General features: G+C 35.2%; 1 protein-coding gene across 11 annotated transcripts in view; it reads right to left on the bottom strand.

Annotated features, from left to right (window-relative positions):
• Positions 1 to 25,851, bottom strand: part of LOC135103914 (ATP-binding cassette sub-family C member 5-like) — a 106,949-nt gene that overhangs the window by 58,318 nt on the left and 22,780 nt on the right. For 10 of the 11 annotated variants that reach the window (XM_064010848.1, XM_064010835.1, XM_064010834.1 and 7 more), the window contains 6 exons: positions 23,479 to 23,618; positions 22,464 to 22,554; positions 14,621 to 14,794; positions 13,720 to 13,867; positions 12,690 to 12,838; positions 5,270 to 5,380 (listed from right to left, as the gene is read on the bottom strand). In XM_064010848.1, the coding sequence (XP_063866918.1) occupies positions 5,270 to 5,380; positions 12,690 to 12,838; positions 13,720 to 13,867; positions 14,621 to 14,794; positions 22,464 to 22,554; positions 23,479 to 23,618 (813 nt within the window). The remainder of the gene's footprint in view (positions 1 to 5,269; positions 5,381 to 12,689; positions 12,839 to 13,719; positions 13,868 to 14,620; positions 14,795 to 22,463; positions 22,555 to 23,478; positions 23,619 to 25,851) is intronic. The other variant, XM_064010861.1, reaches the window with a different exon arrangement.

Genomic DNA, 25,851 nt, shown 5'->3' with positions numbered 1-25,851 from the left:
TTTTAGAGATTTTGGTGAAACTTTTGCTGTTGCCTTGGACATATCAAAAGTTTTTGATAGAGTCTGGCACAAAGCTTTGATTTCCAAACTACCCTCCTACGGTTTCTATCCTTCTCTCTGTAACTTCATCTCAAGTTTCGTTTCTGACCATTCTATTGCTGCTGTGGTAGATGGTCACTGTTCTTCTCCTAAATCTATTAACAGTGGTGTTCCTCAGGGTTCTGTCCTGTCACCCACTCTCTTCTTATTATTCATTAATGATCTTCTAAACCAAACTTTTTGTCCTATCCACTCCTACGCTGATGATACCACCCTGTACTTTTCCACGTCTTTTCATAGACGTCCAACCCTTCAGGAGGTAAACATATCACGCAGGGAAGCCACAGAACGCCTGACTTCTGATCTTTCTAAAATTTCTGATTGGGGCAGAGCAAACTTGGTATTGTTCAATGCCTCAAAAACTCAATTCCTCCATCTATCAACTCGACACAACCTTCCAGACAACTATCCCCTCTTCTTCAATGACACTCAACTGTCCCCCTCTTCTACACTGAACATCCTCGGTCTGTCCTTTACTTATAATCTGAACTGGAAACTTCACATCTCATCTCTAGCTAAAACAGCTTCTATGAAGTTAGGTGTTCTGAGACGTCTCCGCCAGTTTTTCTCACCCCCCCCAGCTGCTAACTCTGTACAAGGGCCTTATCCATCCATGTATTGAGTATGCTTCACATGTCTGGGGGTGTTCCACTCATACTGCTCTTCTAGACAGGGTGGAATCAAAAGCTTCTCGTCTCATCAACTCCTCTCCTCTAACTGACTGTCTTCAGCCTCTCTCTCACCGCCGCAATGTTGCATATCTAGCTGTCTTCTACCGCTATTTTCATGCTAACTGCCCTTCTGATCTTGCTAACTGCATGCCTCCCCTCCTTCCGCAGCCTCGCTGCACAAGACTTTCTTCTTTCTCTCACCCCTATTCTGTCCACCTCTCTAATGCAAGAGTTAACCAGTATTCTCAATCATTCATCCCTTTCTCTGGTAAACTCTGGAACTCCCTGCCTGCTTCTGTATTTCCACCTTCCTATGACTTGAATTCCTTCAAGACACTTATCCATCAATTTTTGACTACTGCTTTAACCCTTTTATGGGACTGGCATTTCAGTGGGCATTTTTTTTATTAGATTTTTGTTGCCCTTGGCTAGTGTCCTTCCTACATAAAAAAAAAAAATTCAGTGGTCCATGACACCATATTATATATATATATATATATATATATATATATATATATATATATATATATATATATATATATATATATGGCGCCATGGACCACTGAATCTTCAAACCGTCATCCTACCAACTCAAGTCTCACCACTGAAGCTCCACCATGTTCCATAGCTCGAACACTCTCATCACCCTGGCTAACCAACCGGTGATGGAGAGAGGTGAGTTGCTGGGGCATGCTGTTAGACCAGGCAGAATTCACCTCACAGCCAGTATGACCACGCCCCCTTCTTTTGTACATATGTTTGAGTTGTAATGTCTCTGCTACTAAGTAAATTGCACCACTTTTGTCATCATTTGCTTACCAAGAATTGATTATATATATACATATATATATATATATATATATATATATATATATATATATATATATATATATATATATATATATATGAGGTCTGTCCAGAAGGTATCCAGCCATTATGAATATTTGCAGAACTGATGGCACAATCCTAGCAGAAGTTGGCAGACACTGACAGAAGATCCTACTGTGCATGTGTGAGCGGCATTACTCCCATGTGACACCTCTGTTACCAGCCAGACACAGTTGAATGAATATGTGTACTGTTTGACCGTCACATTGACAATGACTGAGCAAGTAGATCAGCGAATGTGTCAAGTTTTGTTGCAAGTTTTGTTGCAAACTTGAACATTCATCAGCGGAAACTATTCCAATGATTAAGAAGGCATTCCAGGATGATTCAATGAGTGAAGCACAGATAAAGATGAGGTAGAAACACTTCAAAGAAGGCCAAGAATCTGTCAAAAGTGATCCACGTTCTGGAAGGCCTTCAACAAACAGAACACCCAAAAATGTTAAACATGTGAAGACTGCAATCAATGAAAAATCAGTGATTGACAGTCCAAGAATTAGAAGATGATTTTGGTATCCCACAGACAAGTGTTTCAGAGATTTTGACAGAAGATCTTGGCATGCCATGCATGGCAGCAAAATTCGTCCTGCATTTCCTGACCCATAAGCAGAAGGAATTTCATGCTAAAACTTCACAGGATATGCTTCAAGCTGCTACAGATGACTCAGATTTCTTGAAATAAGTAATAACCAGAGATGAGTCGTGGGTCTAGGGCTATGACCTAGAAACAAAAGCCCAGTCTAGCCAATGGAAGTCACCTGCGTCTCCACGTACGAAGAAGGCACAGCAAAGTCAAACCAAAGTCAAGGTCATGTTGACAGTGTTTTTTTTTATTATCAGGGTGTTGTCCACCATGAGTACACTCCTCAAGGCCAAACAATAATGAAGGAGTATTACATCGAATTTCTTCGCCACCTGAGGAATGCTATGAGAAGAAAACAACCACAGCTGTGGATTAGTGAAGACTGGAACCTTCATCATGATAATGCACCAGCCCAATCTTCATGTTTCATGCAGGGATTTTGGGCAAAACATTCCATCGCCCAGCTCACTCAGTCCCCCTACAGCCCAGACCTAGCTCCCTGCGATTTCTGGATTTTCCCAAAGCTTAAATCACCATTAAAAGGGAGGATATTTCAGTCCACAGACAAAATTAAAAAGAATGCAACGAGCCAGCTGATGAAGATCCCAAAAGAGGTCTTTGCAAAATGTTTTGAAACGTGAAACAGACACTGGAAGAAATGTGTGAGGTCCAAGGAAAACTACTTTGAAGGAGAGTAGGGTGCCATTGTCCTAGGTTAGAAGCATTTCTTGAAATTGTAAATGGCTGGATACTTCCTGGATATATATATATATATATATATATATATATATATATATATATATATATATATATATATATATATATATATATATATATATATATATATATTTTTTTTTTTTTTTTTTTTTTTTTTTTTTTTTTTTTTTTTTTCACACCTTAAGTGCCAGCAGAAATTTCTACATACTTCAGTGTTTCTATTTCAAGCCTTATTTTGGTGGATGAGAAGGTTGGCCCCTGCCTGCAGTGGCATAGACAGCCTTTTTTGAGAAAAGTTTGCCCTTGACCAATGGCCCTCTTACATGAAAAAAAAAAAGTTCAAGCTGTCTCCCAAAGCTCTTCAATGTAAATGCTGTCAAAGACAAGATTGATAGCACTGATCACTTGGCCACAGCCTTTCCAAAGAAAGACAGTGAGTAAAATGATGATGATGATTTACTTTTAAGTCTCCTGAGTAACATGTGTTTGGCAGCTAAGTAACTGTGTTATGTAGTGAGATCCTAGGTTGATTCAGAAATATTAGAATGGCTCAAATATTACATGTAAATGTATGCATTATAAATACAGGTATATATCATTATGAATGACACTGGCAATTAAAGTTAACAATCTTTATTCTATAGTTAGTCTAAAATGTCTCCAGTATTCAAGTTTACTTTCTGGCCATGAAATATTCGTCTAAGTAGACTAAAAAAAAATATGTCACCTGACACAGCACTGTGGTATGGTATAAGTAGACTAAAATCCTCTCAATCAAAATCACTATGTTACTGAAGTAAAGAGCCATAATGTATGACACTCCCACCACAAATGAACCAAGAACAACCCATCATGATGATAATCATATGAAAAGGTTCCATAACCTTACATGAGTCAGCATTTTCATCTAAAAACAACTTGCCAGGATGCATGGCCATTAGCAACCTCTCTGCATTTGTCTACATTTCCAAATTTCCTCTGTATTTTTAGTCTTGTCTATCTTCAAAGTGTGGTAATGGAACTTTAGTTTCTTGTATAAAAAAATGTACGTACAGTCAATCCTCCTCTAATGCAAATTTCTGTAAAGTGATTTTCACCTAATGTAGCCAAAAAATGCTGAAGAAATCTCTTCTTACACAACCAAGATCCACTTTAATTCAACTTTTCACATTCAAAACATCTGCCTGCCAGCTGCTACCTTTCAGTGGCTCACTCATGAGTAATTATGAAGCAAAACTTGCTAGTCACTCACTCAAATTGAATGACTCTTCACTGAATCATGTGTATGATCAAATTGAATGACTCTTCACTGGATCATATGTATGAAGTCATCATTTCAAGTAACTTATGTTAATAACTGTAGCAGTGAGTCACAAGTGAATAAATACTCACACAGAAATGGCCTTTATAGTATATAAGTCAACCATTTGCATTGTATTTATGGTGCCAAACTTTACAAATAATGGGCTCTAAAAGAGAACTTTCGGTGAGAGTGCACAATGAAATAAGGGTTTTCAGGAATCCTTCTAACACAATATTTCTCTTACATGATGACCTTGTAGAAGAAAATTATTGCATTAGAGGAGGACCATGTATAAAGGAAATATTTAAATTTTTCACTTGAATAATATAATAACTATCACAATATGCCCCTGAAACTTTAAAGTTAAGAAACTTGAAATGAAGTATCCTCTTAACATCAAATGCTTAGCATGAACTGCCTAATTAATATCCATAAGAAATATAAAGAAAATTCTATGTATAATTTATAAACAAATAAGGAACAAATAAGAATTTACTACATCTACTGTATATAGATACTATTTTTACACCTTCACTGTCCATATCAATGAATATCCAGTTATGAAAGAAAAATTGACCATTAAATCAATGTACGAGTAATGTCTATTTTTAGCCTAAAGAATTCAAACTTTTGATCTTCATATAACTTAATGTGTTTGAACATGAGAAAGTTACCATTTTTCAATGTGAACATTTCTTTGGATATCTTTGTTTGTAAAGAATCACAAAGGAACAAATGCCCCCAAAATAAAGACACAATATGTTATGCCTCAAGTAAATCATTACTTATCAGGTAAATATTAACAACCAGACAGAACAAAACCTATAGAATTCCTTCACCTCCCTGTCCTTGAATGCAATTTTCTAGAATAGTTATTTCAAAGGAAAGGCATAATTCATAGAACATATCATAAGCATACATCAAAACTATGTAAGAGCAAATCAACAAAACAGTGAGCTAAACTAAATTACTATCAGAAAACATGCAAGCTCAAGAAACCAAATTCACCTTGATTCTGTCAAAGGAATCATTCCCCTCAACAATGCCTCTAACTGAAAACCTCAGGACATTGAAAGATGACCGTGCTTGTCCCAAGAAATAGGCAATCATTGTCATACCCTAGAAAGAAAATGTGCTTATTTAAACTGAGTAACCAGTAATTCCTCACAACTGCCTATACTTCATTAATTTTATGAGATAATGTGTTATCTATGAGATAACCCTGCAAACAACTGATACATACTATATCTGAAACCATTTTCTCTATTTCACCAACCCCATCAAAGTAATTTTTCACCTAAATGATGCTTTCACTCACTGATTGATTTATATATTCCTATCTTGTTTTGAAACATGCACCAGGCTAATATTATTTCTATGAAAAATATTTGCTGAATTACAGGATACCAAATTATCCAAACAAAATAATCTAAAAGCTTAAAATTACACATTGGTTCTAGTAGGAGGGAGTAAATTTGCTGCACATTCTAAAACAAGACAGGAATAAGAAGACCAGTCAGCAATTGAAAGCACCAGTCAGAAACACTGCTGTCATGTCTGTATACTCCAAGAAGGCAAAATTTCTATGACAGACTTAGTGAAACAGTGTAGGATATTTTGTAGAGAAGAAAATTAATAATGTACTTTCTTTATAGTTTTAAATTTTTTTTTTCAGATTACCATTGTGCTTCCATAGGTATGACACCAAATAATGACATGGTCACTTCACCAAGCATACATTTTTCCCTCTCCCTTACATTCCTTTCTTGAGCATAAACCCTCCAGCCATTGCAGTGGTTACCTTATCTAACAGTCCTGTGGCATAGCATGGCTTTTCTATTAAGAAGCAAGAGTACATACACAAATGGAGAAAAAGGAAGAAACAAGATAAGAGGATTAAATTACATTTTTTTTTTAAGTAGAAAACAATAACAAAGAAATGGTACATATATAGGGTGATTCATAAGTTTCTCCAGAAACTCTGGGAAATGGAAGGTTATGCTATTCTAAGCAGAAAATATTCTATTTGTATACATGTTTAATGCTTTGGTTTAATAGTAAGAGAGGCTTGAAAAGTGACAGGAAGCACCTTGTTTCTCCTTCTGTCATAGCTGTCAGCTGAGTGGCTCTCTCTGCTGTTGCCAGGTATTCACTTTTATCTTTCAAAATTTGCATGTCATTCTCCTATTGATTCAAACTCTCTTTTAATTTTAATTTACACAATTATTATTTTAAAAAAGCATTCAGGCATAGCATCAAGCATGGGTAATTTGGAAGTAAATCTATGAGTAGAAAAGCACAATTTGCAATGTGGCATGACAGGAGAATGATTTGCAAGTTTTGAAAAACAAAAATGAATACCTAGCAACAGCAGAGACAGCCATTCAGCTAATGCTCACTGCAACAATAGGAGGAACAAGGTGCCTCATATCACTTTTCAAGCCCTTCTCACTATTAAACCAAAGCATTAATTAAAAACATATATATATATATATATATATATATATATATATATATATATATATATATATATATATATATATATATATATATATATATATATATATATATATATATATATATATATTGAATATTATCTGTTTAGAATAGCTTGACCTTCAATTTCCCAGAGTTTCCAGAAAAACTTGTGCATCATGCTGTACAGATACAGGATAGAAGTTAAAGAGAAAAGTAAAAATGCAATGAATAACCAGAACAGAGATAGATATGATGAAAATATGTATACTAACACAGATAATAATATGAAAATTTGGAAAGTTATAAAACTGGAACATGGTACAGGAAAAGTATAGGCAACAAAGGAAGTAAAACAGCAGAGATGCATATCAACTAAGCAATCAGTCCTTGATAAAAAAAAAAAAGGAAAGAGAAAATCTCGTAAACAAATGATACTCTGACTTGGTTACAAACACAACTCCTAGCTTATGCATTTCAATGGGATTCAAAGTGCATAGTGTGCTGTTAGCTATGGTCCCAAAGAGAAAGTACTTTGGTTAACTTGCTAGGTTATAGCTTGAAGGGTGAAATATTCAATTTTGCACCTGTGTGGAAAAAAGCAAAGGTCTATGCTGGTCCATGCATCCCTTCCTCTTTCCAAGGCTACACTTCTCACAACTCACCCCCTCTAAGGCCTCTCTAATCCTCTTGATAAAGGCTTCACCATTCACCAGACCTATAACACCCATAAGGCTCACATCCATAAAATTACCAAACATTTGTGGACAGGCTGCAGAAAAGGAAACAGAAACCTTGCTCATTCCCATCCATTCATATCTTTCCCTCATGTCCACACAATACTTGGATAAATATCATATTAAATTTCAATCTAGTCTTGTATACACTTACTCTGCACACTGAAAGAGGTCTTTCTTTTACTCATCTGTTCCACTTCTAAGATAATATCCCTGAAATTCTCAATATATTAACTTTTTCTATGTAAAAAGGAGACAAATGAGAAAAAAAATGAAGTTAAAAGAATCTATTTAACAAATTCTAAAAGAATAGAAAAAATAAGTTCCAAAGAGGGAAGGTTAGGTTGATTTTCATGCTCTCTCCACATCCATCTCCTGATACAATATAAAAACATGAGAACTGAGTAAAGTAGGCTGCTTATGAGTTCATCACTCATCACTGAAAGGAATTCAATAATGAAAGTACAAATTCATTTTTAAGTCATTCTAGAATAGATACCCCATAAGAAAACCTAGTTACAATGGTATATTTGTTCTTATTTATTTGATAGTCCATCTTTTGCACCCAAAACAATCCTCAAGTTCCCTATATGTGTTTTAATCAAGTGTTAGTGGTTACCTTCTTTCAGGGATTGGGTGTTTTATGGGCTTTACATCTACTTTAATATATCAGCTTTATACTTGAATATATAAATTTTGCAATACTTTTTCTTCTCTATACTATCTTTTTTAAAGAATATAAAGGCAACGGGTTTTCCAGAGCCTTGCTTACTTACTCCTTTTTTAATCATTGTTTACAACATGCTAGGAATATGGAGGCAGGATTACTCCAACTTAGTTAACAATTATGACACAGTCAAACTATAATGAAACTTTGCAAATGTTATAGTACTTTAAGAGCTATTAATGTATACTTTACAAGGTAAATCTAATTAATGTTTTTGTAATTTAAATTTTGAGCAAATGCAAATGTTTTTAAGCCTTATATTATTTCCTACACTGTAATTATCTTTGTGACAAATTTATCTGGATAAATTATGTACAAAAGTAATGTCATCATTGAAGTAGTGAAAAATTAGTACTAAAGAGGATCACTACATGAAGCAAGTAAAGTATCCAACCAAAAAAATTGTTGCCTTGCCATTTTCAATTAGAAAATTATTACTAAAACAGCAAAATATTTTCATACAAATTCTAAGATCAGCATACAAGTCATTTGTCTAATAAGTCTATGATAGAAAACAATTATTTTGATGCTTGAAGTTAGGGATCAATGTTCAGATACCCTATTAATCTTGACACAATACCAACTATCTATATCAAAATATACAAGTTGGTTCATCATTTGTACACAGTCTCACCAAGACATGCAATGCTTCTCACTCTCAGCTAAATATGCTAAATAATTTTTCATAAGCTTTAATCCCCAAAATATTAAAGAAGCATTAATTTAAGAATTTCCCCTGTTGCAACAAATGCACAAGACAGCTTGCTTCTTATGTAGTCTTCACACAGCCACAAAATCTTGTTCTAGCCTCTTTATTATCTCTAATTTCTGCTTAACAGAAAACACTGTCCAATTCCTTTCCTCTGGTTGAGTCAGACATTTGCAAAATTTTGTCATTAGAAAAAAATATGTGAATGCATGTAGGGAAATTTATATTTGCAATCAAAACACCATGTATTTTTACAGGATCTAGATGTTCAGGCTTCCAAATAGATCATTACTTAAGTGACATGGGTCACTGCCTGAAAACATAATTGCTTACATAATTACTTTAATATTATTCTCCTTGAATCATCTAGTCATTGTGCCTTGTGACATAGGTTACCATACATAATAAAAGTAGGAACAGTCATGACTTTTGAAATTGTCAAGATAATCTAGGCTGTCAAAATAACTATGTTTTTTCTTTATGATGGAAACTCATCTTTCTCCCTGATAAATGTACCCTAAACCATAACTCCATCTAAATGTTTCAGTCTCCTATATGAATCTTGGCTGGAATCTGCTGACTTCATGTGGCTTCTCAGCATGTGTTGTGTTGTTGATGGTCTTAAATGCAGTTATCACACAGTATGACTTTTCTTCTTTATATGTTTGAAAATTTTCTTTAACCAAACCCTAATCACTAGCATTCTCTTCATTATTTTGCTTAGAGGGATCTACTCAAATGACTGAGCTTATTATGATAGCACAAAACAGCTTCATAGTATAGGTTCACAATCTCTTATCCAAAAAAACATGGGATCAGACACTTTTCAGATTTCGAGATGGATGACTTTTAGCATAGGTTTTAACATTTTTGAGATAAAACATCACGGGGACCAGATGGCTCAATGTTAAGTGTGCTCAGCTTGTGGCTGCAAAGTCACAAATTTGTGCAATTACTCAGTGAAGGAGGTAACATTCTCTTGTCACCTTAGCGCGATTACATGGCCTTAGGTGCCTTAGCTTGATTCTTGAATAACCCCCCCCAAAAAAAAAAAAGAAATGTACACTTGTCTTGAATCTAGATTTACAGTGGCCACAAAAGAAACTGGTGACATAAACATGACAGCCTGCCCAGAAACCAAAGCTTTGATGCTCAATCTACAGCGAAGAGATGTATCAAAAAGAGGTAAATTGTCATGCATGGCAACTAACATACCCTGAATATGCTATGCCCAGTTTTTGAACCATTGACAATTTGACAGTAACTGTCAGGTACAGTTGGGGAGATGTCTCCCCCATGCTCTCCTGCCTGTTTCCCCCTGGCTGCAACCTTCTCATTTCATCACTCACACTATAATGGATCCCTGAGAGGAGCTAAGCAATTGTGGGGCTGGAAGGAAGATGGAAGATCAGAGGCAGCCATCACACAGGTGATAAAATCTGTACAAGCACTTGGAACAGCTGTCACTCCTGAGAGAAAGGCTCTGGACAAAAAAAGGAAGACAGATACAAGAATAGTAAATTGATGGAATATATGCCTTGTAAAAATTGAGTCACTGTTCCCTCCTTTGTGAGAATAAGTTTGTGAGCTGCAATGCAACAGAGAGTGACAGCTGTTCCAAGCGCTAGTGCAGCCTCTGCCACCCATGACAGTTGCTTCTGATCTTCGCATCTTCTTTCCAGTCTCACAATTACTGAACCCCTCTCATACAAATGCCATCACAACACTCTTTTCTTGCTTGTTAAGCTTGCCACGATTCATTATAATATAAGGGGAAATAAATCTGGACAATGAAATAAAAAGGTAGCAAGGGAGAAATGGGCAGGAGTGTGCAGGAGACGCATCTCCCCCCACTGCGCCTGACAATTACTGTCAAAGTATCAATGATTAAAAAATTTAGCATAGCATCTTCAGGGTATATGAGCTGCCATACAGAGGCAATTTACCACTTTTTTAGACTTTCCATGACTGTAGATCAAGCATTGAAGCTTTGGTCCATGGGCACAGTCATGATTACACTTTGTCAATTTTTGTTTGTGGTGGAACCTTCCCAAACTTTGTTCAATCTTCCATTTGTGACTTGACATGCCACCATTTAAAAAACTTTCGGAATTTGGAATTTCAAATAAAGGATTCTCAAGCTGTATGAAAAAAAAAAAAAGGGACATGAAACCTCTACTGCATTCTATCCACTGCTTGCTTTGGGCACATATAGGATGCCCAAGGCTTTTGTTCTCCTGCCAGCATGACACTAAGCAGCCAAATACAAAAATCTCAGATAAAAACAACTTTAAAATAAAAATTATATTTATCTGGGACTTTGGCAACAATTTTTTTTATCAGATACAGTAAATATATAATAAATCATTACTGTTACTTGGAAGCAACCCTTGTATTTTATTTTATATGTCTTTAACCTTCTACCTGGATTCGTTTAATGGAGATCTGCCCTCCACGAATATCCTGTATGGCATGACTTATACAGTCCATGCTAAAGTGCAAATGCCCAGCTAGACCAATATATGACCATGCCTGAGGTAAACAATAAAAATATTAATTGTCTTAATCTATAAATTTTATAGCATAAATGTAAAAAATAATGTAAAGATAAATTTATGAAGAAATATGTAAATGAACAGTTAAACCATTCAATGAATAGCATTTCTCAATCCCTAAAGGCCGCATGCTTATACAGTGCTGACTGACTGTTAGGTTGGGAGGAAATTAACTAAAAATAGGCTACTTGAATAAATAAGTAAATAAAACCAAAATATTAAACCCAGATCATTTTTTTTTTTTATATATAACAATATATCTATTTCTTCTTCCTCTTAAATGAAAATTATTTGCAAGCCAAAAAATAAAAGCTGTCAAATAGAAGTGAGTGAAGTAAAGGCATACAATAAGTAGTGTTTGAGTTGGCTTAGCTCTGTTTTCTTCAAGTCAGGGAAAGAGTTACTACATCACACTACCACCACATCCTATTTATCCATTCTGCATCTTCAAATAAAACTATCCAGATGACAGATCATGAGTGAAAAACTCAGGGATGCTATAACACATTCCTAGGCTTCCCAATGCACATTTCTTTCAAAATCAGCAGCATTTTATGAGAATTTATGGTGGGCTCAATACTGCTTACTGTATAGGACATCTGGCCTTTATGGATTAGAGAGAGAGAGAGAGAGAGAGAGAGAGAGAGAGAGAGAGAGAGAGAGAGAGAGAGAGAGAGAGAGAGAGAGAGAGAGAGAGAGAGAGAGAGAGAGAAATAAATAAATAATATGTGTATATATATATATATATATATATATATATATATATATATATATATATATATATATATATATATATATATATATATATATATATATTATATATATATATATATATGAAACAAAAAAAATAAAAAATTTAAGTTACATTACCTGTCTATTGTTACCAGTAAAATCATGAGGGTGGAAGAACACTTCACTTGAATATAATAAAGTTGTTTAAGTTCCAAAGATCAGAAACTGTACTATTAAAGTTCTTGAATACCTCAGAATGCTTCCTTTGTGGTTTGGTATCATAGTAACAATTACATTCTAAACATAATAAATATTTAAACATGTCCAAAATTAACTGATATATCATATATGAAATTATCAATGTTGAAAAATTTTTTTAAAGTACTTGGAAATTTAAACCATAGGAATTTACATTCCTAAAGTTAATAATACTTAATAACACATTTCAGCATAATAACAATTACTCTACTGAATAACATTTGGAAAACAATACCTGAGCAGGAGTGAGATCATATCCAGCACCAATATGAGCCAAAAAAGTGACAATGGCAGCAATGATAGGAACAGTGGGAGCCATGGCAAGGCTAAGACTCTGAACATAAGCCGACTTTTCCAGCAACTGTCTTTCACGACTTCGTATCCCTGAAATAAATGTTTTAAAGCTGTGTCATGTTACATAGCAAATTTTTACTCCCTTATACATTTCAGCATTTTTCAATTACTTCATTTATTTACCATGAGTTTACCATGATTCTAGTTTTATAATTCATAACTTTCATTGTTAACCATTTTCCTAAAAATCTCATAAACCTGATCTTTTTTAAAGCTCTCTTCCTTCATCTATAATATAATTAATTTTGACTACCATCACTGACTTGTTTTTATTAAATTTTTCTGTCTGACCCTCACATTTATTTATAAAGTCTTTTGATACTCCTTTATAGTTTTTCTTAACCTGATATATTCTCTTCTTACACTCTTACAATTTGTATATGCCTGTGTCTCATGAATCTCTTGCATATTATATCCCTTTTCATCTTTGGTTTCTCTCAATCTCCTTATATTTCTTTTGATTTCTCCTTGCCATTAGACCACAATCTAATTTTCATCTCTGATGTTTTCTATATGTGTTTATTTACTCACTATTTATACATTTCATTAAATTTAAATTTATATTGTTATTACCTATCATTATTTATTACTTTATTGCATTTTTATTTTCAAAAATTCAATCTGCTCATTTAGTCATTCTTTTCTTCCAAGATATCATATGCATCTACAACAAGATTTCATTTTACCACAACAGGGTAACTTTTTCTGAGGATGGTGTGTATTTTATATTTTAATTTTCTTGGTCTTCCAAGTTTCCTCTGTAAGTCAAATTCTGTACACAGCTTTTTCAACACTATTAAATAAACTTTTAAAGTCATAAATGTGTTCTAAAAAATCTATATCAATAAAAGAAATTGAAAAGCTTAAAGCTTTCTATGCCTTCATTATAATCAACATATAAAAAACTATACCTGAAACAGTTGAGGCAAAACTCTTCTCCCATGCATACATCTTTATAAGCTTCACACAATTAAGAAGCTCATTCATCATGCGAACCCTTTCATCTGTAACAGTTATTGTCTTCCGCCGCAAATACCCTGTGAGGCGAGAAAGGCAATACTGAAAGAAGAAAAATCTAAATTAACATTGTAATATTAATGGAGAGAAGAAAAAAAAGGAAATTATAAAATGACAATTTCAATTTACTGATTTATCTACCTACCCACAAATGGTATCCCACTTCTAATATGCAAAACTTAGCAAGTTGAATTTAAAGGTTATATTTTCTTACATGAAAAAAGGCCTATCAACCATACAGTAATCATATTGGCATTTGTTCCTCCACAGTAATGCGAGTGAACTTATTCTCCCATCCAATGTGCACACCATCTCTCTATCTCTCTCTTTCTGTACAGTGGATGGCAAAGTGCCAGATGACAACCAGACAACCTAAGGATTTAAATGAAGTGGAAACATCAAAAGGTTCCAGAATATTCTCAAGAGCCTTTTGATAGGACATCACCACCAACAACTATAACTGGATTTGTCAACAATTTAGCTAATCTCAGTGACATTTGCAACACATCCACAGAAACATAACTGATGCACTTGTAAATCATTATCAAAACATTGAGATCTGTAAGAATTACTGAAGCATTTCATTATTCTACATAGTCTTATTTAAAAGATATGAAACTATTTGCTTCATTGTTATTTACATTTTCCATTTCTTATCATTAGTATTTTAATAGTACAAAAATAGTTTTTGACCATTAAAATAATCATGCTCATATTACACCTGATATAACTCATTGCCAGTTCAACCTGTCCTCAACTCAAATCCTGCCAAAGACTTAGAGATGACATACTTACCTGAAAAGGGTAAAAAAGGAGAAAAGCAACCATGCCAAACAAGGCCCAAGGTCCTAGAAGCCATAATATGTATATCACACCTCCTACTGCAACCAGAGGTCCTCCAATGATCAAGGGGCCAATGACTACAAAATCAAATATACGCTGGGCATCATTTGCAAACAGATTTATTACCTGAAAAAAAAAAAATATTCAGTGAATATAAATATTCATGTAAAAGTATCACACTATTTTTTTTTTCTTCTTCTTCTTTTTGCAACATCATAACTGATGACTTGGAATGATTAAACGGGAACAATTCAATGGATACATTCTACATCAAATAGGGTTACAACACATCCAGCTTCTCGAGTACAAGATCTTTCCCCTTAACCCCAGAGAAATTTTAAGTCACGTGTTGTCCATTAGTACCTCAAATCGATGAAAATTACTCATTATGTATGTGCATTTATTCTTTCACTATCACACAAACTGAACAATGGTGGTAACAGAAGAATATATGGCATATAGGAAGATTGGTAGTTGTGAGGCAGTCAAAATGAGACTTTATTTTTGCAACCTTGATATCAACTAAAATATTTCATTATCATTAAAGTGTGAAATCCATATCCTGCCTATGAATCTGCTGATGAAGGCATGAGATTTGTAAAATACAAAAAAATATGTGAAGTTTTAAAAAAAAGCTTTTGATCTGTATTTACGAGGAAACTGCCATTTCAGATAGGTGACAGAACACACACTACACCAGTTTATATACCTGGAAAAGATCCACTTAGATAAAAGGGAAGTAATAGAGAGATTGGAAATCATCAACAAAAAAAAAGAAGGCTGATGGACCTGATGACATATCGACTTGTGCATTAAAAGAATGTGCAAGGGAACTGAGCAAGTATCTATTTAGAATATTCAGAGTCACTAAATCAAGACAAAATACCGACAGAGTGAAAAAAGGCAAAGATAACCTCTTCCTATATAAGTAGTGCCCATTGAATTACAGACCTGTTTCACTCATCAGTATTGTAAGCAAAATAATAAAGAAAAAAACTGATGAGAAAAAAGTGGACAGACCACTTGGAAAAACATGGAATGGTGACAAAGAGACAATTTGGATTTAGAAAAGGAAGATCACGTGTAACGAATCTAAGCTATTACAACAGAGCAGCAGAAACTATACAAGAGAAACAGATGGGCAGACAGCATTTATTTGAATCTAGAAACATAGATGGGGAAATGATCAAGAAAATAATCACAACATTTATAAGACCAACACTCAAGTACACAGCAATAGTATGGAATCCACATCTGAAAAGAATATGTTGAAAAGATAGAGAGAGTGCAAAGAGCAGCTACAAAATGGGTATCAGGCTTGAAAGATCTTTGCTTAAAGAAAAGCTTGGCAAAGTGAAGCTCCCAACACCAGAGGAAAGGTGATATAATCATGATTTACAAATAAGTAGAAGGAAAAGAAAAGATTGATATCACAGATTTTGTGGTGCCACAACAATCAACATTAATCCCTAAACAGCGGTGATCATCTATTTAGGCACGAGCCGGCAGAGCACTTGATGCAGTGATCATCTATCTAGGCATGATTTTTCGTGCCCAGTGTTTTGAATTCATAAGAACATAAGAACATACGAAATAAGGGAAGCTGCAAGAAGCGACCAGGCTTACACGTGGCAGTCCTTGTATGAAATATACCTACTTATTTCCATCTATTATCGCCATCCATAAACTTGTCTAATCTTCTCTTAAAGCTCTCTAGTGTCCTAGCACTAACAACATGATTACTGAGTTCGTTCCACTCATCTACCACTCTATTTGAGAACCAATTTTTTCCTATCTCCTTCCTAAACCTAAATTTTTCAAGCTTGAACCTGTTATTTCTTGTTCTACCCTGGTTGCTGATCCTAAGAATTTTGCTTACATCCCCCTTGTTATAACCCTTATACCACTTAAAAACTTCTATCAGGTCCCCTCTTAACCTACGTCTCTCTAAAGAATGTAAATTTAACATCTTCAACCTCGCCTCGTAAGGAATACTCCTCATCCCCTGTATCCTTTTAGTCATTCTCCTCTGTACTAATTCTAATAGACCTATATCTTTCCTGTAATATGGGGACCAGAACTGCACAGCATAGTCTAGATGAGGTCTGACCAGCGCCATGTATAACTTTAATATTACTTCCAGCCTTCTACTTTTAACACTCCTAAAAATTAATCCTAGTACCCTATTTGCCCTGTTTTTGGCTTCTATGTATTGTTTCCCTAGACGGAGTTCAGAGCTAACTATAACTCCTAAATCTTTCTTATACCCTGTACCTACCAGAGTTTGGTTGTTTAATGTGTATCTACTGTGTGGGTTTCCTTACCTACATTAAGTACTTTGCATTTATTGATATTAAATTGCATTTGCCATCTATCTGTCCATTCATTCATTCTATCTAAATCTGCCTTCAAGGTGATGGCATCCAATTCTGACCTAATTAATCTACCTATCTTTGTGTCATCTGCAAATTTACTAACATCACTACTAATTCCACTATACAACTCATTGATATATATTAGAAATAACAATGGCCCTAATAATGTGGCATCCCACTAATTACATGACCCCACTCAGATTTTGAGCCGTTTATTACAACTCTCTGTCGCCTATTACTAAGCCATGACCCTATCCAGTCTAACACCTTCCCATCTATCCCGTGTGCCCTAACCTTTCTCAGGAGCCTTTGATGGAGTACCTTGTTAAATGCTTTACTAAAGTCCAGATATAAGATATCATAACTATAACCATTATCTACTGCCTCGTACACTTTATTGTAAAAACTTAACAAGTTCGTCAGGCAAGACTTCCCCTTTGTGAAGCCATGCTGTGACTGACTCATCAAGTTATATTTGTCTAAATGTTCCCTAATGTTCCTCGCTATTATTGACTCTAACATTTTACATACAACTGAAGTTAAGTTGACAGGTCTATAGTTAGACGCTAAAGTTTTATCTCCTTTCTTAAATGAGTACTACATTAGCCTGCCTCCACATTACTGGTACCTCACCCAACTCCAGTGATTTCCTAAAGACAGAAATTAACGGCTCACTAATAATCCCTTTGCATTCCTTAAGTACTCTAGGATATATTTCATCAGGTCCTGGTGTCTTGAATTATTTTAGCCTATCTATCTCCTTTTCCACTATCTCCCTAGTTATGGAAATATCTGTCAGCTTCTCATTCTCTGTCTGCTTCTCATTCTCAATTCAGATGTCTCATTTTCCTCTCAGATGTTCTGGAGACATGTGGCAACTAAATCGCTGGGAAAACGACTTATTCTCTCCCGGAATAGAGGTCTCAATCATGATTTACAGAGCTATGGAGGAGCTGTCTGGCAACTCATGTGACTTGCCAGGTAGAATGGGTGCTTCCTGTGTTTTTCCATCAGAAATGCTACAGTATGGGATTGTTATCATGGAATCGCATCGTTATCGTGGAATCGCATCATTATCGCGGAATCATATCGTTATTGTGGAATCGTATCGTTATCGTGGAATCGCACCTTTATCGTGGAATACCTCTGAGATCTTTGTGTGTGTGTTTGTGTGTGTGTTTGTTATTATTATTATTATTATTATTATTATTATCATTATTATTATCATTATTATTATCTCTCTCTCTCTCTATTATCTCTATTACTAAAATATCATGCAAGAATAAGTAGACATGTAGTATCTTCTCATATTAAAAACTCTATTTTACTCCACATATGGAGACCTTCAAGTTACAATACACCCCGTCCTTTAAGGGTTAAGAGGATACAATAAAAGATTGTACAGAAAAAGAACAAAGATGTGAGGAAATATAGTTTTCCTGACAGAGCAATCGGCCAATGGAACACACTGACTAACAAAATTATTTGTGTAAGGAGCATTCATAGCTTTAAAGTTAAATACGACAAATTAGCTCTAAAAGAAGGGACAAGTTTGACTCAATCCTGTAAAAATACAATTTGGTAAGAACACACACACACACACGCACACACACACACAACACATAGTGTAGTGGTTAGCATATTTGGTTCACAAACAAGACCTGGGTTCAAGTCACAGGAAGAGTGAGGCAGAAGGGAGAGCCTCTTAATGTTAAAGACTTAATAAAGTTAAGGCAAACTGTGGTTTATTCATGAAGATCAACAGGCTTTAATAACTCATCAACTACAACAAAGGCCCCAGGAAAGAAGTTGGGAAGCAGAGGTTCCAGTCTGAGCTGAGAGTTCCTGAAAATGTGGAAACCACACACATTCTTAGGCTGTGTTGAACCTTATTCTTGATGAGGAATTTCTGGGCTTTGTGTAGAAATGAGAGAGGCAGGCATTGGAGAAAGTGCATCACTGATTGAATGTGCTGTATAAAAAATAAAAATAAAAAGTTTGCCAGGAGGAAGCAGTAGACACCTGCTGAAACGATAATTACTCCCAGTGAGTTCTAAAGCACTGTTCAGGGGATGCTGTGAACTTATCATTAAACCCAGCTGTGACCTCACTAAACGTTTCCCTTTGTGCCTCACAAAACAAGGGAGCAGTCACAGCCCGCTCTCTAAAAGCAACCTACTTCCTCCACACAAAACGACAAGCACCTAATAACACACACACCCTTCACTCAAAAATTTCAAAATTATCATGGCGACTCCTACACCAGCCTCGGAGTCCTCATCTGGGGAGGGGACCATAAATGTCCCCAGGTCGGACTGCCTTTCTGTCAACGACCCTAAATGTCTTGACACCCCCCTCAACTTTTTCTTCATTAACTTCTGCAACAATTGCAGTCTAAGATCTAATTTTTAATCTGTAGAACACCACCTCTCCTCTTCTAAACCTCATTTTCTTTTCCTCACTGAAACTCAGGTGTCTGAGGCAACTGACAGTAGCCCCTTTTCTGTTCCCTCCTACTTTCTCTATCCTCATTTTCGATCCAAAGCTGGATGTTGGGTTTATGTGCGCAATGACTTAACCTGCTCTCGTGCCCACGCTCTTGAATCTTCCGAGTTTTCCACCATCTGGCTATGACTACAGAGTCACTCTCAAACCAAATTTATCTGTGCTGTATACCTCTCACCTAACTCCTCTGACTATAAGAAATTCTTTGACTACTTAACTTCCAAAGTGGAGCACATTCTGATGCTCTTCCCTTTTGCAGAGATCTCCATTCTTGGAGACTTCAATGTTCATCACCAGCTTTGGCTTTCTTCTCCCTTCACTGACCATCCTGGTGAACTAGCCTTCAACTTTGCTATCCTCCATGACCTAGAGCAATTGGTGCAACACCCTACTCGTATTCCTGACCGTCTTAGAGATACGGCCAACATTCTTGACCTTTTCCTGATCTCTAATCCTTCTGCTTATGCTGTCACCCTTTCTTCTCCGTTAGGCTCCTCCGATCACAATCTCATATCTGTATCTTGTCCTATCACTCCAATCCCTCCTCAGGATCCCCTCTAAGCGAAGGTGCCTCTAGCATTTTACCTCTGCTAGTTGGGGGGACCTGAGGAGGTATTTTGCTGATTTTCCTTGGAATGATTACTGCTTCCGTGTCAGAGACCCGTCTTTATGTGCTGAGCGCATAACAGAGGTGATAGTGTCTGGCATGGAGGCGTACATTCCTCACTCTTTTTCTCGACCTAAATCTTCCAAACCTTGGTTTAACACAGCTTGTTCTTGTGCTATACATGATAGAGAGTTGGCCTACAAAAGGTACTTAAGCCTTCCATCACCAGAATCTCATGCACTTTATATTTCTGCCCGGAACCATGCCAAGTCTGTTCTCCAACTAGCCAAAAATTCCTTCATTAACAGAAAGTGTCAAAATCTCTCAAGATCTAACTCCCCTCGTGACTTCTGGCATCTAACCAAAAATATCTCCAATAACTTTGCTTCTTCTTCTTTCCCTCCTCTATTTCAACCAGATAGCACCATTGCTATCACACCTATTTCTAAAGCTGAACTCTTCGCTCAAACCTTTGCTAAAAACTCTACCTTGGACGATTCTGGGCTTGTTCCTTCCTCTCCTCCAACCTCTGACTGCTTCATGTTACCTATTAAAATTCTTCGCAATGATGTTTTCCATGCCCTTGCTAGCCTAAACCCTTAGAAGGCTTATGGACTTGATGGGGTCCCTCCCATTGTTCTCCGAAACTGTGCCTCCGTGCTTGCACCTTGCCTAGTCAAACTCTTTCAGCTCTGTCTGTCAACATCTACCTTTCCTTCTTGCTGGAAGTTTGCCTACATTCAGCCTGTTCCTAAAAAGGGTGACTGTTCTAATCCCTCAAACTACCATCCTATTGCTTTAATTTCCAGCCTATCCAAAGTTTTTTAATCTATCCTCAACAGGAAGATTCTTAAACATCTATCACTTCACAACCTTCTATCTGATCGCCAGGCCGCTCTACTGGTGATCTTCTGGCTTTCATTACTGAGTCTTGGTCATCCTCTTTTAGAGATTTTGGTGAAACTTTTGATGTTGCCTTGGACATATCAAAAGCTTTTGATAGAGCCTGGCACAAAGCTTTGATTTCCAAACTACCCTCCTACGGCTTCTATCCTTCTCTCTGTCGCTTCATCTCAAGTTTCCTTTCTGCCGAAATGAATTTAATTTTGTATACAAAATTTAATGTATGACAATTTGACAAATAAAATTTGTTTATCTTTATCTTTATCTTTATCATTCTATTGCTGCTGTGGTAGACAGTCACTGTCCTTCTCCTAAATCTATTAACAGTGGTGTTCCTCAGGGTTCTGTCCTGTCACCCACTCTCTTCTTATTATTCATTAATGATCTTCTAAACCAAACTTCTTGTCCTATCCACTCTTACAGTGATGATACCACCCTGCACTTTTCCATGTCTTTTCATACACGTCCAACCCTTCAGGAAGTAAACATTTCATGCAAGGAAGCCACAGAATGCTTGACTTCTGATCTTTCTAAAATTTCTGAATGGGGCAGAGCAAACTTGGTATTGTTCAATGCCTCAAAAACTCAATTCCTCCATCTATCAACTTGACACAACCTTCCAAACAACTATCCCCTCTTCTTCAATGATGCTCAACTGTCCCCCTCTTCTACATTGAACATCCTCAGTCTGCCCATTACTTATAATCTGAACTGGAAACCTCACATCTCATCTCTAGCTAAAACAGTTTCTATGAAGTTAGGCATTCTGAGACATCTCCACCAGTTTTTCTCACCCCCCCCCAGCTGCTAACTCTGTACAAGGGCCTTATCCATCCATGTATGGAGTATGCTTCATTTGTCTGGGGGGTTCCACTCATACTGCTCTTCTAGACAGGGTGGAATCAAAAGCTTTTTGTTTCATCAACTCCTCTCCTCTAACTGACTGTCTTCAGCCTCTCTCTGATCACCGCAATGTTGCATCTCTAGCTGTCTTCTATCGCTATTTTCATGCTAACTATTCTTATGATCTTGCTAACTGCATGTCTCCCCTCCTCCCCATGGCCTCGCTGCACAAGACTTTCTTCTTTCTCTCACCCCTATTCTGTCCACCTCTCTAACGCAAGAGTTAACCAGTATTCTCAATCATTCATCCCTTTCTCTGGTAAACTCTGGAATTCCCTGCCTGCTTCTGTATTTCCACCTTACTATGACTTGAATTCCTTCAAGAGAGAGGTTTCAAGACACTTATCCTTCAATTTTTGACAACCGCTTTTGATCCTTTTATGGGACTGGCATGTCAGTGGGCATTTTTTTCTTTTATTGGATTTTTGTTGCCCTTGGTCAGTGTCCCTCGTACATAAAAAAAAAAAAAAAAAAAAAAAAAACAGATTTAAGGTTAACTTACCTCTCCCACACTCCTATTTCCTAGTGATGACATTTTCATCAACTTTCTGTACAACATCCCAAGGCAGGCAGCTCTCAGTCGAATTCCATTCCTAAGAGAAATTTGATACATTAAAATACATACTTATCACAGTTTCCATATACTGAAGCTATACTCCAAATACTACACATGAAAAAGTAACCATTACCTTCATGATCTTACACTATGCAATGGATAATCTATTGTTAGACAGATGGGCGTTTATTAATGACTGATCTATCTATCTACATATTATTATCATGCTTTGCTTTGGTAATGTCCCCTAAGAGGATGGCCATGGCAGAATAGTCTCCATCTCTTTATAGCTAAACACTCCTTTCTTAATTCTTTAAGTGTTCAGTCTCAACTAACAAGTCTTCCACACATCAACTCCCTTACCTTCTGTAAATGAATGAAGTTTTATTTTCTTTTTTCAAGTTTTGACACTAATTTTTCATTGCAAATATGAAAAAAAATTATAAATGATAAGCAGTCACCAAATATATTATCCATATGTCAACTACTAGAACAAAGCTACAACACTATTGTGGAGATTATAATATACCTAGGTATACAGGACATTCAACAGCTACTGCTGGTCCAATGGCTAAATGCAAAAAGGTGGTTGATGGCAAATTTTCATTTAAACAAGTAATCCCCATCTGCAACATCAGGTGGCATCCATGATTTCAGAGGAAGAAATAATTCTGTGTTTATGGAGGCAGACATTGGTGAAAAGGACTAAAGGAAGCCTTGGATATGTTGCAAAGGAAAAGGATAAACAAGAAATGGGACAATAAAGAGCATGGAAACATATTACATGGTAGATATTAGATGAGGATAGTAGACAAAAAATTCATATGCAAAGAAGAATGAGGAGCTTCATTCTACGCCACTAAATCAAGTCTCAGACATACAACAACTAATTAAAGCAAATTTTGTATATAATTCAATCCTACCATATGCTGGGATGATAAAATATAATGATATTTCTCACCTATAGTTGATGGACCACACAAGACAGAATAGGGTGACACGTGCAAATTCTGAGATGACAAGACCGCCAGCCCAAAAGAGTCCCACAAGAAGAGGTTCATCAGAAGACAACCAACTAATGAAGAAGCGCATGAATGCAATCTGTTGAAAAAAAACATTAAAACCCAGATGTATAATTCAGGAGATTCAATAATTGTATCTATACATATTTTTCATAACATCTGGCAAGTTTTGCAGCAAGGCCTGTCTGCAGAGATGGTTTACAAGGCTGCACCATAACAGACTCACATGATCTGTTAATGCAACCAGATACTGTACAAGAAACCCTACAACTAAAACCTTCAATTATTCCTGCATTCATAACTGCTATCCAATCATCCCTACCATACAAAACTACTCCACAGACATCTCTCTTACATCTAGCACTCTCTTCATATTCTCCATCCATTCAACTTAAGGATTTAACCTCAGTCTTACATTTCTCACATCAGATCCAGTTACTGTATACATATAGGCCTGTAAGATGATATTTACAGCCAACTTTTCTCTCTCTCTCTCTCTCTCTCTCTCTCTCTCTCTCTCTCTCTCTCTCTCTCTCTCTCTCTCTCTCTCTCTCTCTCTCTCAAAATAAAGAGATTATCTTACATACCAATATGAAACATATACAAACCTATAACAAGAGATAAATAAAGGTCATATACCAATTATCAGACAAAAAATTTTAAATTGAAATTTTTCATGTTTTTTTTAAAAGGTACAAAAAATTTTAAAAATTTTCCAATAAGATTTTTTCACTTAAGGTTGCAGATGATTAAATCATGAAAAGCAGGAGACTTTTGATATAAAAAGTATACAGCAATCAAAAAAGTGTGTTTTTTTAAGTGTCTTCATTTTTTAAAAAGTGAAATATCATTAATATCTATACTGCACTTCTAAGAAGTCAAAAATACTGTTCTACCTATGTATAATGGTTCTTCTTTAAGTAAAGAACATATCCCAATTATCAGATAAAAATCTTTAAATTGAAATTTTTTCAAGGTTTTTAACACAAAGATACAATGGTTACACATGATTAAATCATGAATAGTGCAAAAAAAGTTCTGATATAAAAGTATACATCAAACAAAAAAGTGCATTTTTAAATATCTTCATTTTTTTTTTAAGTTAAATGATTATTATCTGTACCACAAACCTAAGAACTCAAAAAAAAAACATTTTACCTATGTATGATGGTTCTTTTAAGTTAAGAATAAATCCCAAATATCAGATAGAATTTTTTTTAAATGAAATTATTTCACATTTTTCAACACAAATTGAAAAAAAATTTTCAATAAAAATTTTCATCTAAGGTTACAGATGATTAAATCATGAAAAGTAGAAATAAGAATTTTTATATAAAAGTACATATCAATCAAAAAGGTTTTTAAGTGACTTCATTATTTAAAAAAAAGTGAAATATGATACCTGTACTGCACTCTTAAGAAGTTAAAAGACTATTTTACCTTTGTATAATAGTTCTTCTCTAAGTACACATCCCAATTATCAAATCAAATTTTTTCAACTGAAATTTTTTTACATTTTTCATCTAAGGTTGCAGATGATTAAATCACGAAAATTAGAAAAATTTTGATATAAAAAGTATATATCAAACAAAAAGTTAACAAAAATGTGAAAAAGCTTTCTTTCTCAAAATTTTTATCTGATTATATACATATATTCCTTACTTAAAGGAGAACTATTGTATGTATGTTAAATGTATATTTTAAAGTTTAAACTATAAATATAGGTATTGCTGAGTCTTGTAGTGGTGGTTTCCCATATTCATGGATTTTCAGTATTCGCAGGAAGCTTTGGAACGTAACGCTGTACAATACCTGGCACCTAAAAATTGCAATGTTATATAGCTATACATGTATGAAAGCACATGAGTCCCTTTAAACTTTAAAGTCCCATATCTCAAAACTAACTAACTGAGCTATTGATTCACATTTCTTCATTTATTGTCCAATTTTGATGATTCTGGTGTCATTAGAAAGGGAATTAAAATATCTTAAAAAATATGATAGAATTTTGATTGAGTGTTTAATATTTTCTTCTAGCTTAAGAGAAATAACCAATTGAAGAAAATTTTGGATTTTTCTCAAAAATAAAACCTTTTTTTTTTTTTAATCATCAAAGTATCTTGTAGCAAGTTTTCAAGAAAATCCAAGAAAACTGCTGTCAAAATATAAAAAAATCTAAACCTCAATTTTTCATATTTTCATTGAAAAAGAAAAACTATTGCTCCAAATTTAATGAAACTGGCACATATAACTCATCTAAAGAACTTTACAGCTCATAAAAGATTAATGTAGTTTGGTTCATAAATAATTAA

Source organism: Scylla paramamosain, chromosome 1, assembly GCF_035594125.1.
Source record: "Scylla paramamosain isolate STU-SP2022 chromosome 1, ASM3559412v1, whole genome shotgun sequence".
Classification (NCBI taxonomy): domain Eukaryota; kingdom Metazoa; phylum Arthropoda; class Malacostraca; order Decapoda; family Portunidae; genus Scylla; species Scylla paramamosain.
The sequence above is the reverse complement of the archived record's forward strand: the minus strand, read 5'-3'. Positions and strand labels throughout refer to the sequence as shown.